Source organism: Mus caroli, chromosome 10, assembly GCF_900094665.2.
Source record: "Mus caroli chromosome 10, CAROLI_EIJ_v1.1, whole genome shotgun sequence".
Taxonomy (NCBI): domain Eukaryota; kingdom Metazoa; phylum Chordata; class Mammalia; order Rodentia; family Muridae; genus Mus; species Mus caroli.
In genome coordinates, this window is record NC_034579.1 from 105,084,246 (window position 1) to 105,100,953 (window position 16,708).

At 39.2% G+C, this 16,708-nt stretch overlaps 2 protein-coding genes across 2 annotated transcripts in view; one reads left to right on the forward strand and one right to left on the reverse strand.

Annotated features, from left to right (window-relative positions):
- The window catches only part of Glipr1l1 (GLIPR1 like 1), a 13,606-nt gene extending 2,877 nt beyond the window's left edge, over window positions 1-10,729 (reverse strand). The window contains exons 1-3 of the mRNA XM_021174691.1: window positions 10,459-10,729; window positions 9,033-9,275; window positions 3,225-3,325 (exon numbers count right to left, since the gene is read on the reverse strand). Of these exons, the coding sequence (XP_021030350.1) occupies window positions 3,225-3,325; window positions 9,033-9,275; window positions 10,459-10,656 (542 nt within the window). The 5' untranslated portion in view covers window positions 10,657-10,729. The remainder of the gene's footprint in view (window positions 1-3,224; window positions 3,326-9,032; window positions 9,276-10,458) is intronic.
- A 3,103-nt stretch (window positions 10,730-13,832) lies between these two features.
- The window catches only part of LOC110302751 (calcyphosin-2), a 44,389-nt gene continuing 41,513 nt past the window's right edge, over window positions 13,833-16,708 (forward strand). Inside the window, exons 1-2 of the mRNA XM_029482979.1 lie at window positions 13,833-13,922; window positions 16,198-16,304. Coding sequence (XP_029338839.1) covers window positions 16,227-16,304 — 78 coding nt within the window. The 5' untranslated portion in view covers window positions 13,833-13,922; window positions 16,198-16,226. The remainder of the gene's footprint in view (window positions 13,923-16,197; window positions 16,305-16,708) is intronic.

Sequence of the window (16,708 nt, forward strand, 5' to 3'; positions counted from 1 at the left end):
CCCCCCCCCCCCGCCCACTCTCTCTCAATACACAGGTTGGATGAGGAGGGAGAACTTTGCTCTGCCCATTTGGCATTGCTTGTATGTATATGTTCATGATTTCAGGACTGACCACTTTATATTGGATAACCCATTTAGGGGACTCATTCCTGGGTACAAAGGTTTCTCTAGCTCCCAGAAGTCCTTAGTTGCCTGCTGTTCTTTGTGTAAGGGTGGGACTCAGTTTCCCCTTCATGCTGGGATTTATTTTCAGGCTTTCAATCACCACATTTGTGTCTTTCTATATCCAGAACACAACAAAATAGGGCCTACAAGTTAAATATGGCTCATGAATCTTTTGTCCAGTCCATGAGCTCAATCTAAGGGGTTAATGAAATCTTAAAAACAAAGATCTACATATGACAGTGTATCTATAGCATGCAAAACTCAACATAGTCACCATGCAGTACTTTACAAAAAAAATATTTATGATATTAGCTATAAAGTTCACCATTAGTTTTTATAGGTGCCCTTTATATCTTACCTTTATAACATAAGATAAGATATTTCCTTCTATTTTGAATATGCTAAATCGTCTTTTATAATTGCTTGTGTGTATGTGTGTTTGTGTCTGTGTGTTACACATGTGAGTGTAGGTATCCAGACATATAGGACTCCCCCCCCCATCTCAGCGGTTCTCTAACCTGTGGGTCATGACCCCACAATCTGATGGGGCTCACATGTCAGATATCCTGTATATCAGATATTCACATTTTGATTCTTAGCAGTAGCAAAGACAATAGTTATGAGGTAGCAACAAGATAATTTTATGGTTGGGGCATCATCACATAATGAGTAATTATATTAAAGGGTTGAAGATCTAGGAAGGTTGAGAAACAGTGTTCTAGAAGATGTTGGTTCTGGGAATCAAACTCAGGTCTTTGGCAAGAGTGGTCTGAGACCTTGACTGCTGAGCCATCTTTCCTATTGAGGTATTCGATACAGTAAATATGAGTCTTTTGTCTAAAACTTGTGTTTATAACAAGAAGTTTAAATCTTTATCTCCTCCACCTTGATGCAAATATTTTAATCTCCCCAACATGCAGTAAAAGCTTTCTTACAAAAAGGCATGCATCTGTTGTATTCCAGGGATCTGAGGACAAGGGGTCAGGATCCTTTTCCTCTGGGAGGTCTAAACTCCTTGCTCCTCCTCCTTCATTTCTTATGCACCAGTTCTTTTAAGACTAGCCAATCAGGTGAGACGGTGAGGTTGGTCCTCAGCCAATGGAGAAAAATACACAGTCACCTGACTTCGAAGAAAAGCCAAATGCATGTCTTCTCTGTGTGTTCCTCTTTCAACACACCCTCTCACTTAAGCATAAGCTTCCCTTGTCCATACACTCCATTTAGAACCGTAATTTTTTCTTTTGAACTGGAACTTACCCTCTACCCCCAAATTTTACTGACCTCCCCTTTATTTTATTGACCCTCCCTTTATTTCCTTATTTCCCTTCCTCCACACTTCCCAATTCCTTCCCACCTCCCCTTTCAACTGAATCCACAACCTTTCTGCTCTCATTAGACAACAAACAGGCTTCTAAGGGAAAATAGTAAAATTAAATATAATAAAACCAAACAAAACTAACACATCAGGATAGGACAAAAAGCCCATCAAAATTGCAAGAAACAGACCCACTTGTCCTGGGTTAGGGATGGGTGTGTGTGTCCACTTCTCTTAAGGACACTTGTTTCTAGGACCCAAAGTGGTGCAGACTAGCACTTGCTCTGAGCATGCCTCCTCATCTCTGTGAGGTCGCATGTGCTTTGACTTTGCCCATTTTGATTGAGAAAGCCATGTTACCTTGGTGTCCTCCACCTCCTCTGGCTCTTAGACTCTTTCTGCCTTCTTGTTCTAGGCCTTCCTTGATTTTTGAGGGGAGGGATTTGATGGAGACCTCCTGTTTAGGGCTGAGAACGAACCTCTTTCTAGCAACCAGGAGTGAATGTTTTTCTCTGAATCTATTGAGATGGTCATGCGAGTCTCATTTTCATGGTGATCAGTGGANTGAATTAATTCAGTATTTCAGATTGTTTAAATCAGCCTTTTATACTGGCAAACTTCTTCCCAGATAAATAGGCTTTTATAGTGTATTCAGCTGAGAAATTTTGTTTAGAGTTTTTATGTCTGTCCTAAGATATATTGTTCTACAGCTTTCCTTTAGTTTTTTGTTTTGTTTTGTTTTGGTTTTGGTTTTGTTTTTTTTCCTTTGTAATTTGTATCTTTTAAGAAACTTTGCCATTTAACCCAAGCTGCAACGTTTGTGGACAAGACTGTATTATTNTCATGATGATACATGTAAAACATATTGTGCTAATTTCTGAATATTGTTGATGTCTTTCATCTTCTTCGACTGAGAGCAGTTTGGGAAACCTTTGACTTTTTGCTGATTTTCTCTCTCTCTCTCTCTCTCTCTTTCTTATCTTATTTGTCTCATTTATTTAACTAATTCTGTTTACTTTGGGCTTAATGTGTCCCTCCCAAGTCTCTTTAGGTGGATTGTAGGAGGCAGAGAGATTCTTGGGCTCCCAGATAAGCATTAAGGAAACCAGGAATATCAAACACAGAGTTTTGTCTCTTTAAGAGGAGAGTCGGAGGGCGGGGCATGTATGACCTGTCCACCCAGAGGTCTGGGAATGGAGATGGTTAACACTGTAAACCCTGTGGTATCTGTATAGCCAAGCTAGGCTCCCCAGACTCTTATGTTTACTCCTCTGTCAATCTATAGCACTAGCCTCCCCTAGACCTTTATCAGGAGCATTTTAAGACAAACATTTTACTCACCAAGCTATCTTCCCAGCCTCTACTTTTCAAACTTAAGAAATAGTTTCCATTATTTCTATCCTTAGGTTGAAAGAGTTCAGGGAAAAGGAGGCCTCTCAATTAGGCAGATATCTAGGCCCATCCCATTTTCACCTTTAAAATTAATTTTGCAGAGGGAGACAACATCAAAGTTCCTTTAGGGTCTAACATAAGCTTCTGCTTTTGTAAGCATCTGTGTTGTTGTTTTGTTTTGAGACATGGTCTCTCTATGTAGCATTGGCTGTCCTGGAACTCACAGAGCTCCAATATCTCTGCCTCCTGAATGCTGGAATGAAAGGTGTGCTCTACCACATCCATCTTTGTAAACATTTGTTAACCGCAGTTATTTCAACTTAGGACATTTTAAAAAAGGAAATTAACTTACGTTGGCGAATAATTACATACAAATAGCCCAGCTGAATATCTGTTGAGATTAGGACAATTTGAAACTGCACAACCAATTTTAAATGTTTTGGCCCAAACTACCTATAAGCAAAGAAATTGAAAAAGTAATATGTTAAAAAATCTATATAAACAATAAGTTATGATACTATGTATAATCTTAATTATACAACCTATATACATATATATGTTTACTGCATTTTTTCTAACATCTAACACATTAAGTTATAATTTGTTAAGGCTGCTGTCATAATAGCTGAATGGTTTATATTAGGAAACAATTATCATAAACTGAAAGGATAACTTAACAAGTGAATCAAATATAATACATTGTTAAAAAACTCATCACCAGTTCTTCTAGATAACCTAGAAACCATTTTAATTCTCTCCATGGTCACACTACAGGAAAGATCCAGCTCAGATTTGGATTAAAACAATAATTTACTTCTTTCTTAAGAAAAAGTGTTGCCAAATTGATTGTGCTAGTGCTGCTTTTAGTTTGCAGCTTTGAAAGTATTCATAACTTTGTCAAGTCATAAGATAGGCATGTGACATTTATTTAAATGGTCAATGGTAGGAATGGTAACTTGAAAAAAAAAATTTGAGGTCCAAGGAAAACTAATTTCAGAAGAAGAAGCAGTGTTGTGCGGAAAACTAACCAGAAGAAAGAGCTAAGGATGTGTGCAATGCCTCAAGTCCCTCTCACCAATGGTGGAATGTAATTTTTTCCTATGCTCCAAAGGAAAAGAGAAGGGGATATTTTATTTATCCCTCTTGGAAATGAAATAATTTAAGAAAAATTTGAGCAGACTAAGTCATTTTTTTAATTAATTTAATTTTTTACACTCCAGATTTTATTCCCCTCACTGTATCCCTCCCCATCACCCTCTGACTTTTCCACATCCCATACCCTTCCTCACGCAACTGTTTCCATGTGGATGTCCCCACCCTACCTGACCTCTAAACTCCCTATGGCCTCCAGTCTCTTGAGGGTTAGGTGCATCATCTCTGATTGAACATAGACCTGGCAGTCCTCTGCTGTATATGTGTTGGGGGTCTCATATCAGTTGATGTATGCAACCTGTTTGATGGTCCAGTGTTTGAGAACTCTTGGGGATCCAGATTAATTGAGAGTGCTGGTCCTGACAGGGTCGCCCTCCTCCTCAGCTTCTTTTAGCTTTCCCTAAATCAACAACAGGGGTCAGCTGCTTCTATCCATTGGTTGGGTGCAAATATCTGCATCTGACTCTTTCAGCTGCTCGTTGGGTCTTCCGGAGTGTAGTCATGATAGATCCCTTTTTGTGAGCACTACATAGCCTCAGTGAAAGTATCAGGCCTTGGGACACCACTTTAGACCTGTTGTTGCTGGACCTTCTTTTCCTTAGGCTCCACTCCATTTTCATCCCTGTAGTTCTTTCACACAGGAACAATTATGGGTGAGAGTTTTGACTGTGGGATGGCAGCCTCCTCCCTCATTTGATGCTCTGTATTCCTGCTGGAGGTGAGCTCTCTAAGTTCCCTCTCTCTACTGTTGGACATTTCATCTAAGGTCACTCCCTTTGAGTCTGATACCCAAATCACACAAGGACCTAACCAAAAAAGATAACTACAGAACAATCTCACTTATGAATATCAGTGCAAAAATACTCAATAAAATTCTTGCAAACTGAATCTAAGAACACAGCAAAACCATCACTCACCACGATTAAGTAGGATTGATCCCAGAGATCAAGGTTGGTTCAATATATGAAAATCCATTAATGTAATCCACTGCATAAACAAACTCAAAGAAAAATATCACATAATCATCTCTTTAGATAAAGAAAAAGCATTTGACAAAATACAACACCCCTTTATGTTAAAAGTATTGGATCAAGAATTCAAGGCTCATACCTAAACATAATAAAAGCATTATACAGCAAAGCAACAGCAAATATCAAATTAAATGGAGACATACTTGAAGTAACCACACTAAAATTGGGGACAAGGATGCCCAGTCTCCCCCTATCTATTCAATATAGTACTCGAAGTGCTAGTTAGAACAATAAGAAAACAAAGAGTTCAAGGGGATACAAATTGGCAAAGAAGAAATAAAGGTATCACTAATCTAATCACCAATCTAATTCTTAGATTCAGTTTGCAAGAATTTTATTGAGTATTTCTGCACTGATATCATAAATGAGATTTTTCTGTAGTTATCTTTTTTGGTTAGGTACTTGTGTGATTTGGGTATCAGACTCAAAGACCTTTGAAGCAGATATGAGAGTATGCATAAGCAACCCCAAAATTTTTACCAGAGAACTTCTCCAGCTGATAAACAACTTCAGCAATAGAAACTTCAGGATAGGAAATTAACTCCAATAAATCAGTAGCCTTCCTTTATATGATAAACAGGTTGAAAAAGAAATTAGGGAGTTGGGCAGTGGTGGTACACACCTTTAATCCCAGCCCTTGGGAGAAAGAGGCAGGCAGATTTCTGAGTGTGAAGCCAATCTGGCCTACAGAGTGAGTTTCAGGACAGCCAGGGCTACACAGAGAAACCCTGCCTCAAAAAACCAAACCAAACCAACAACAACAACAACAACAACCAAACAAAAAAACAAAAACAAAAACCAAGTAAGAAAAGAAATTAGAGAAACAACTCCCTTCATAATAGGAATAATATAAAATATCTTGGGGTAACTCTAACCAGACAAGTAAAAGACCTGTATAAAAATAACTTTAACTCTCAAAAAAAAATCTGTCCATTCAGAAAATGGAGAGATTTCCCATGTTCATGGATTAGCAAAATTAATGTAGTAAAAGTGGCCACCCTACTAAGAGCAATCTACAGATTCAATACAATCCACTTCAAAATCCCTACACAGTTCTTCAAAGACATGGGAAGAGCAATTCTCAAATTCATCTGGAAAGGCACAAAAAAAAAACCAGAATATCCAAACAATTCTTAATAATAAAAGAACTTCTAGGGGAATCACCATCCCTGACCTCAAGCTTTACTACAGAGCAATAGTGATAACAACTGCATGGTATTGGTACAGAGACAGACACATTGATCAATGGAAAATAATCGAAGACCCCGAAATAAAACCACATGCTTACAGACACTTCATCTTTGACAAAGATGCCAAAAATATACAATGGAAAAAAGGAAGCATCTTCAATGAATGGTGCTGGTCTAACTGTCTGTATGTAGAAAAATGAAAATAGACCCATATTTGTCACCTTGCACAAAGCTCAAGAAGTTCTCTGTTGGAATTTTTGAGGTCGTTTATATATACTATCATATCATCTGCAAATAGTGATATGTTGAATTCTTCCTTTCCAATTTGTATCCTCTCGATCTTTTGTTGTCTAATTGTTCTGGCTAGGACTTTAAGTGCTATATTGAATAGGTAGGGAGAACATGGGCAGCATCGTCTAGTCCCTGATTTTAGTGGGATTGCTTCAAGTTTCTCTCCAATTAGTTTGATGTTGGCTACTGGTTTGCTGTAGATTGCTTTTATCATGTTTAGGTATGGGCCTTGAATTCTTGATCTTTCCAATACTTTTTTCATGAATAGGTGTTGGATTTTGTCTCATGCTTTCTCAGCATCTAATGAGACAATCTAAAGTTTTTCCAGTTTTATTGAGTACAAAGCTGTTCTTTTGTCCTTGTTTATATAGTGGATTACTTTGATGGAGTTCTGTATAATGAACCATCCCTGCATCCCTGGAATGAAGCCTACTTGATAATGATGGATAGTCATTTTGATGTGTTCTTGGATTCAGTTTGTGAGACATACTGAGTATTTTTGCATCGATCCTTATAAGGGAATTTGGTTTGAAGTTCTCTTTCTTTGTTGGGTCTTTGTGTGGTTTAGATATCAGTGTAATTGTGGCTTCATAGAACCAACTTTTTGTCGAATAGTTTGAGGAGAATTGGAATTAGGTTTTCTTTGGAGATTTGATAGAGCTCTGCACTAAACCCATCTGGTCCTGGGAATTTTTTTTTTTTTTGAGACGATTAATGACTGTTTCTATTTCTTTAGGGGATATGGGATTGTTTAGGTCATTAACCTGATCCTGATTTAACTTTGGTACCTTTTATCTGTCTAGAAAATTGTACATTTCATCTAGGTTTTCCACTTTTGTTGAGTATAGGCTTTTGTAGTAGGATCTGAAGATTTTTCAGATTTCCTTAGGATCTGTTATGTCTCCCTTTTCATTTCTGATTTAGTTAATTAGCATATTGACCCTGTGCCCTCTAGTGAGTCTGGCTAAGGGTTTATCTATCTTGCTGATTTTCTCAAACAATCAGCTCCTGGTTTGGTTGATTCATTGAATAGTTTTTTTTTTGTTGTTTCCACTTGGATGATTTCAGCCCTGATTTTGATTATTTCCTGCTTTGTACTCCTCTTGGGTGAATTTGTTTCCTTTTGTTCTAGAGCTTTTAGGTGTACTGTCAAGCTGCTAGTGTATGCTCTCTCCAGTTTCTTTTTGGAGACTCTCAGAGCTATGAGTTTTTCTTTTAGAACTGCTTTCATTGTGTCCTATAAGTTTGTGTATGTTGTGGCTTCATTTTCATTAAACTCTAAAAAGTCTTTAATTTCTTTCTTTATTTCTTCCTTGACCAAAGTACCATTGAGGAGAGTATTGTTCAGCTAACACATGAATGTTGGCTTTGTATTATGTTGTTATTGAACATCAGTCTTAGTCTGTGGTGATCTGATAGGATGCATGGGACAATTTCAATATTTTTTATCTGTTGAGGCCTGTTTTGTGACCAATTATATGGTCAGTTCTGGAGAAGGTACCATGAGATACTGAGAAGAAGGTATATCCTTTTGTTTTAGGATAAAATGTTTGGTAGATATCTGTTAAATCCATTTGTTTCATAACTTCTGTTAGTTTCACTGTGTCCCTGTTTTGTTTCTGTTTCCAGGATCTGTCCATTAATGAGAGCGGGGTGTTGAAGTCTCCAACTATTATTGTGTGAGGTGCAATGTGTGCTTTGAGCTTTACTAAAGTATCTTTAATGATTGTGGCTGCCCTTGCATTTGGAGCATAGATATTCAGAATTGATAGTTCCTCTTGGAAGATTTTACCTTTGGTGAGTGTCTACACATATGTTACAACAGTGAAAGAAATGGAGGTCATGAGTTTGAAGCCAGAAAGCAGGGGGGTATAGAAGGACTGGAGGGAAGAGGGATGGAAAAATATGATGTCATCCTATTTTAATTTCAAAAAGAATAAAAAGGAAACGACCAAATTAGTGGGGCATTAGCATGTAGAAGAAACTATAATGGGTTTAAAGACACAGTAATAAAGTTATCAAATTGACTGCGGAGAGAAAAATATGATAAACATAATAGAGACATCAAACTGGTATGATCTGAATATACTTCCAGTACTGGTAGCAGGCAACTAGGAGGAGAGAACTATTGTGAGAAACAGCCACCCATGTTTTCCAAATGTATTTTAATCTATAGATTTAGTGTGGGGGAAGCTCAAGATTCGATAGCACAAGGAACATGTGACGACCAAGGCACCTGACATACTTTGTGTAAAGTCGATCAAGTCGTAAAAGCAACAGCAGGTGGGGAAAATGAGATCACAGCAGATTTCTTGAAAGTAATGTAAAAAAATGTCAGTAGAGTCACATTGTTAAAGATCAGAAAAACTATACTCAGTACATGGAATCCCCAATAAGACGGAGGTATTTTTTTATGGATTTAAAACAAAGTATAAAAAGATTGTCTTGTAACTAAAGTGAACAAGAGAACTAATTAATAACTTGCCAAGTACATACCTGTGTATAATTGACACATATTTTAGAACAGGTATTATCAACAAAATTATAATATGTATTTTCATTATGCCAATTATTAACAACATCTTCTGGTTGCGTTTCTACTTCACCCAAATATATATTTTCTCCAATAAAGTCATAGTCCAGAAGACATCCATATTTTTTTGAAGTACAGGGATTATGGGCAAGTTTGCACTCTCTAGTCCATGCTTTCGCTAGTCTTGCCAGCTTCTCGTCCCAAATCTGAAAAGAAAATAAAAAAATACTCAATTGCATAGTACATATTTGGTTACAAATTTTAGTTAATTTGAGCCCTTTAGTAAAAGCAATTTTTTTGTTGTTATTTGTTGTCTTAGCTGCTTTCTTATTACAACCAAATACCTGAAAGAAACAGAAGAAGAAGTTACATTGAAACACCATTTCAGAGGGGTCAGGACATGGTTACTTGGCACCATGTTCCCGCCCTATCATGAGGCAAACGTCAGGAGCTTCTTCAGAGTGAACAAGAAGCAATAAGAAAATGGCACAGAAAGTGATCAGGGCAAAGTCCAGGGGCCCTGCCCAAGTCTGCCTCTCCAAACCTGCCTCCTTAACCCTGCCTCCCCAATCCCCACTTCACCAACCCCACCCACCTCATCAACCCTGCCCCCCTAAAGACTGACAATGTACCTCCAGAAATGTAAGAAAATAGGACAGTTTTACATATCACTGCAACATCAAAGGCCTCAACTTCTTGCAATCTTTTTGTCTCAGGGATGCCAGCCCAATGTCCTCAACCTTGGCAGCTGCCTCCCACCTCAAAGTAATGTCACACTCAAGCCTGCAATTTGTGAGAAGTGTTCTCTAAAGTGTCTCCCAAGCCTTTTATGCCCTAAGTAGTAAAGATTTCGACAGATCATTAACACCTACGAGGAGGACACACCTTTAGAGCACAGGAGCGAATTCCAGGAATATCATTGCTTCTCAGTGATATGAGACATACAAACATGATAGTTAAAAATTAAAACAATGCTTCTGCTCTCTAGCAGTCAGGCCAAGAGTGCTTCAGGCCTCACCAATAATCTCTGCTTTGTACAAACATTTAGAGCATGATTTGTAAATAAGCCACGATGTCTTACCCTAACTGGCCTTTCTCAAGAACGACAGATGGAGCTGCAATGTACCGTTTTCCAAATCAGGGAAATCTCTGCATCTTACCCATCCAGCTAGACTATGACTATCATATGTCATGCACAATGGCCCGTGTGGTTAAAGCAATTAACTTTCGAAATTCCATTGTTATAAAAGGAGTCAAGGGTGAGTCCTTGGGGGGTGGGGGATGCATCTACTAACAAGTTAAAATGAATTCTGGTCTTGGTAAATCATGTTTCATCTCTCTCCCCTGTTTAAACTCATTGTTCTGAACAGAATCCCTTTTCTTTCTCACCAGTTGATTCATATCGGCTGCTGGGGGCTGGACCTTGCGTCGCAGTTCATTGTGGATGTTGAGGAATGCATTTATAAATTTTGGATCCAAGATACTTGGCACCCGAGGAAGATCATTGGCGAATGCCTTGGGCAATCTAGTGGCTATCAAATACAGAACTAATGTCCATAAAAAATTAAGTTTCTTCTTCAGGGCCATGGAAGGATGCGGAGGATACCTCTAGTGAATATGCCAGAACAGAGATTACACTCTAAACTGGCTCTGTCTTCCCATTAGACTGGGGAAAGTGTTCAAGGCAGTCAGTGTTGCCATGGAGACTGAAGCCTGGCGCGTTCAGAGCTTCTAAGCCTTAAATTGTCAGGAAAGCCTGTGGCGCCCTCTGGTGCATGGTTCGAAGCATCCAACAAGCTTTCTGAAGAGCCAAACCAGACTCACTGTGGAAAATACTTGGACTGGGAAAAGACTGATTGTGAAAACACTACAGGGTTCTGACAATGGGGCTGGCCTGTGCTAACAAAAGAGTTTGTTGTATGTATTGTCGCAGACGATTTAGTCGCTGCACTCAGTGGACAGAAGCAGGAGCGGGTGGCTCTCTGTAAGTGGGAGTTTGAGGCCAGCCTGATCATTATAGCAGATTCCAGGCTAGGCAAGAATTGAGAGCCTGTCAGGCTACAGGGAGAGAAATGCAAATAACTTATGAGTTTCTTAGACTCTATTTTTCATGCCTAGCTTTAAAAAATTTATTTAAAATGAACTGCATCTTATTTTGTCTCTTCCTCCAGATAATGGGAATTAGAAGATGGCAATTGGTGAATTCTGTGGCTTCCTGTGGTTTTTCAATTATGCCCTTGTCAAACATCCAGGAATTCCCTTCTCATTGACTACCTAGAAAAGCAAAAATACTATAGGCATGTGGAAAATTAGAGCCGAGTAGTTTTCTTCTAGTGAAAATCTTTCTTTGGGATAATTTAGAATCTGTGCCCTGTGAGATGACTAGCAGATTCCAGATCATTCGTATTCTAAGGACTAGGACTATGCACAGAGTCTGTTGCTTGCTCACTCTATTGAAAAGGAAGTGTAAGTCAACTTCATTTGGTTTAATGCTTTAAATCTTTCAGTTACTCTCTAGTAAACGCCAAGTTTCTTGTAACGTCTAATGATATTTTTCAGTATTTATAGCTGAATATCTTTAATACTCAGGTTGTTTAATTTAATATTTAGGTTATTACAGTGCCATTTAATTCAGGCAAACACATTAATACTTACCCTGTGTTCTTCCCTAGAAAATTTACCGCACAAACAAAGCAATCAAAAACTTATTTTGATAAAACTAGTTACCAAATTAAGTTATGAAACAAAAACGAATGAGGAAACACAGGAACACAACCAAGAACAAATCCAAGCATCCTAACAGAATCGTTACAGAGTTAGAAGGGACATGTTGGTGGTCTATTATCTGACGGGGCTTGCTCCGTGTACTGCTGTGGTGTTGCACACATAGGCAAACTGAGTTTCTTATACTCCATACTCCAATATAAATATAGCTATGTGCATTCTTACACATCCAACCAGACAGATAGGACCACACCCATTCCTGTGTATATATCTCCATGCCTCTTCATTATGTAATCTGACCATGACTGACACCCGGGTCCTTAAACCTTTCCTCATCTTCCTGTAGTTCCTACCTGAAGGCCCCGTTTTTCTCATTGGCTCAATTGCAAATTAAATTGATGTCCTTTTCCCTAGGACCTGCCCACCAGGCTCTGCCCTTCACATCAATGGTGACTCCCTTATTTACAGATTTTTCTCTAAATCTAAAACAGGCACTTTAAGCCTCCAGTCAAAGTTTGTTAACTAAATAAAGAAACACGCATGCTATTATTATTATACTGCGTGTGTTTTAACCTTCTTCACTGTGGAAACTGTTTCTTATTTGTAAGGCCTAATAAACATTTTGAGTTCTGTCTGTGACGTAAGAGGCAGCGATAGACAGGCTTCTGTGCCTTACTTCTAATCTTTGGTGTATTAGCAGATTTCATGTGCTCAGCATATTCTGAATACAGGGAAGACTATGCAAATAAATGTTGAAAGTAAAACATAAACTTCAAAGGAAAATGTTGTAGTGGATGCAGGCGGTTCAGGGGGTGAGAGTCTACAGCATGAGGGCCTGAGTTTGAATCCCCAGCACCCCCATCAAATTCCAGGCATAATAGATATGCTCACCTCTAACCCCAGCATTGCGGGAGGGGAGCAAGCAGGCAGATCCTAATAAGTTTTATGTCTTTTTCTTTCTTTCTTTTGTGACAAGGTCTCATGTAGCTCAGGCTGTTGCCCTTCAACTTATTACATAGCTGCGAATGATCTTAGACTTCGCAGTCTCCTGCCTCAACCTCCTGAGTGCATCATATTAACTTTTTGAAGTTGTCAGGGGTCAAATCCTGTATTCCCACCCCTGAGTTCCCTTTTTTAATTGGTTATTTATTTACATTATAAATGTTACCCCCCCTTCTTAATTTCCCCTCCACAAACCTCCTATCCCTTACCCTCTCCTCCTGCCTCTATGAGGGTGCTCCTGCACTGACCCACCCACCCACTCTTTCCTCAGGGCCCTAGCATTCCCCTACATTAAATCATCAAGCCACCACTGGATCAAGGGGCTCCCCTCCTATTGATGCCTGACAAGGCCATCTTCTGCTACATATGCAACTGGAGCCATGTGCCCCTCCATGTGTATCCCTTGGTTAGTGGTTTCGTCCCTGGGAGCTTTGGGAGTGTCTGGTCGGTTGATATTGTAGTTCTTCCTATGGGGTTGCAAAGAGTTCACAGTTTTAAAACCCACAAAATATATTTGAATTTTGTATCTGAAACTGTTTAAAATGTGCCTGTTTTGGAGAAAGTTGATTTTCAAAAGATATTAAAATTTTAGAATCTTAAGCCTCAAAATATTTGCAGATCTGAGATTGCATTGGGGAAGATACCACTTATTGTTATTGGTGTAGAATTTTACAAATCTCTCAAGCTACCCTTGTCCCTTTATGGACAAGGTAGTTGAGACCCAAAGATGTTGCAAACATAGGTAAGATTTTGGTGGGAAAATTGTTGATAGTCTGGGATTCAGGATATTTTTATGGTTGTTTTCTCCTCAAATATCAAATTGGACTCTGGACATAATGGTAGTTGCTCTGTGAAATAATGTTCAAAGGAATTCCACTAAATGAATGATCCACTGTGATCCTTGCCGGGTTTTGCTGGTCTCCTAGTACAGAAGAAACCTGCTGTGCAAGAGTCCCCTCCTTTAGTCTGGGCCAGGGTTTATCACACCTCAGATTTGAGCTCTTGGTCTGGGAGGCTGCACCATTAAAAGAAAGAAAGAAAGAAAGAAAGAAAGAAAGAAAGAAAGAAAGAAAGAAAGAAAGAAAGAAAGAAAGAAAGAAAGAAAGCCGCAAGCCTTTGGACTCCAGGTGAGTTTGTCTGCTAGTGCAGGGGTGTTTGTCCAGACTGTAGGAAGTAGAGGCAGCCAGAGGAGTGGAAGGATTGGAGTACAGAATCCTGGGCCCAGAGGTGGAGTCAAAATCCCTTTTATTACTGGGGAAGTTGGAGAGGGTGAGGAGGCCTAGTGAAACAGCTTCAGTTGCCTAGCAACCAGAGACTCTGGTCTAGACTGTTGTGTTTTCTGGGACCTGCTCCTGAGCTTGCCAAGGGGAAGCTTTCAGAAGGAAATTCTTGGTGGAAGGAATCACCATGGTTTATACAGCTTCCAGTCCTTCTATTTTCGATTTGGGTTGTAAGGAGCTAACACTATTAGGTCAAGTCAGCTTGCCTTGCTCCCTAGTGTGGCCCTGAGTCCTGGAAAAAGGAGCTAGTGGATTCTTTTGGGAGCACTCCAGGTACTGTAAAGTAAGATTTAAATTGAATTAGGAACGACTTTGTGTTCAGTTTCAGACCTTGGGTCTATTGTCACCACGGATTCAAGGTGGACTCAGTCCCTGTCCCTCACGAATTTAAGTACTGAACTGTATTTATTAATCGTTTCCTTGTTTATGGACTTGATCAGATGCCTTCATCCTTTCCTTTCACGTGTGTTCTGACTTTGCATGAACAAATTCAAAGCTCTGGATACACTTACCAGGAGTGAATAGCTGGAGTTGGAAGTGGTCCTTGTTAAGAGACAAGGAGGGGATGAAGCCTTCGTGACTCTGTGGTTAAAGGCATCAAAGACATTAGTCAACAGAAGTAACTACCTGCTAGCAACAGCTCTTGCTGAGCAACACAATTTGGTGAAAATTATTCTGGTGCTGATTAAATTAACCGCCCTCCATGCCCACCCCCAACCCCCCCACCCCACCCCTGCCAACAAAGCACATGAAAATGTTGAGATACTAAATTAATACTAAGCTAAATAATAAGTAAGCTAAATACCGATCAGACCTGGGTATGCTGAAGCTCTTTGTAAAGTCCACGAGGGTGGGCACAATAGGCTGACTGAGAAAAATTAATTTACAGTAAGAGTCTGGAGGAGGATCCAGTGGCAGAAAAGTCTCTAGCCACATAGATAGCACAAGGGCCACCAGGCTTTGGCTTGGAAGCACATTCACGCCAGTGCCAAGCTCCTAGGCAAAAAACGGGTAGAGTATTCCTTCCTTTGAAGATAGAACCTCATGTGTACACTTAACATTCCAAAAGTCAAAATAAAAACGTGAAATTTTGAGGACAGATAGAGACTTCATTTAACAAGCAGAATTTATATACATACATACACACACACACACATATATATACTATTACATAATTATTATGATTTATACAAAATTACTAATTATACTATTGGTCGAATTTTTGTTTGTTTGTTTTATCTCTTTTGTTTTGGAGACAGGGTTTCTCTGTGTGTCCTTGGATGTCCTGGAACTCACTCTGTAAATCAGGGATTCTCCTGTCTCTCAGCCTTCAGACTACTGGTATTAGAGGCATGTGCCACCACTCGTTAAGTTAGTCTACCCTGACAATATAAAAATCTGTAATGGCTTGAGAACTGAATATAAAGAAGAGTGTGCTCATGGCACAGAGAAGGCAGGCAGAATATTATCTGCCTCCCAATTATGCTGTAAAACCTTAGCATAGACAGAATGGCTTAAAATAACACAACTGTGTTATGCTATACTCCTGGAGGTCAGTGCACACAATTTGTCTGGAAAGCAAGCTGCCAGCAGGATAGGCTCCTTTTGGAGGTCCCAGAGGAAGAGTCATTCATCCTTGTCTCTTGGGCATTCTGGAAACTGCTCACTGTCTTTCCCATCTTTGGTGGCAGCTGGGTGGCATCCGTGTTTCTCTTGGACTTGGGATCCCATCTTCTCACCTTCTCTGACTTACCCAGATCCTTCCCTCCTCCCTCTTCTAAAGACCTGTGTGGATCTAGTGAGCCCAACAGGTTAGTTTTCCCCTCTCAGATTTTTAACTTAATGCCACCTGAAATATCCCTTTTGCCATGAAAGAGACACAGTCACAGGGCCTCGAGATTAAGGTATGGACCTTTCAGGGCATACATTTTGCAGACTGCCACAAAGCATGATGTATTTGCTCCACCCAAACTTGGTTTTAGTTTATTAAGGTCTATGATGATTTATTACTAGCCACAACCATTAAACGCAATGGTTTCTTTCTATGGAAAAGTACTGTGTGTGGATTATCTACAATAAAAATGAGCATTTTTGCACTTATTTTCAACTTTTTATAATATAGCATACTGCACGAGAAACACAAACATTCGAATGGATTTAGAGGTAAAAGGAGTGGCTGCCTCCAGGAGCCAGACTCGGCTATTTTCTGGAAGAAAGAATTCACTGCAGGTATGTAAACCTCAGAATTTTCCTCTTACAGAATGATTCCCTCAGTTGCTCCAAGCATCCTTTGTTTACTGCTGTGCTGATGACTGTTCACCCACACAAATATGTAGGATTGGCACTTCTTAGCTTTGTAAGTGTGGGCCACCAAAGTTGACCATAGTCGTTATCTTAATATTTGCCATTGATTTAGACTTAATCTGTTAATTTTAAGCTTATTGCTTTATTGTTGTTATTTTTTAAATGTCACCCATGTATTTACAGAAAATATGAGAGAAAGAAGAAAATANANAGGAAGATGAAAACATTCCCCATATTACATTCNAGTCTGTTTATGTTTAATTGGTACATCATTGTAAACTGCCTCTTTATTAGCTTACCCTATTAGCATTTTATATATTAAATGTTCT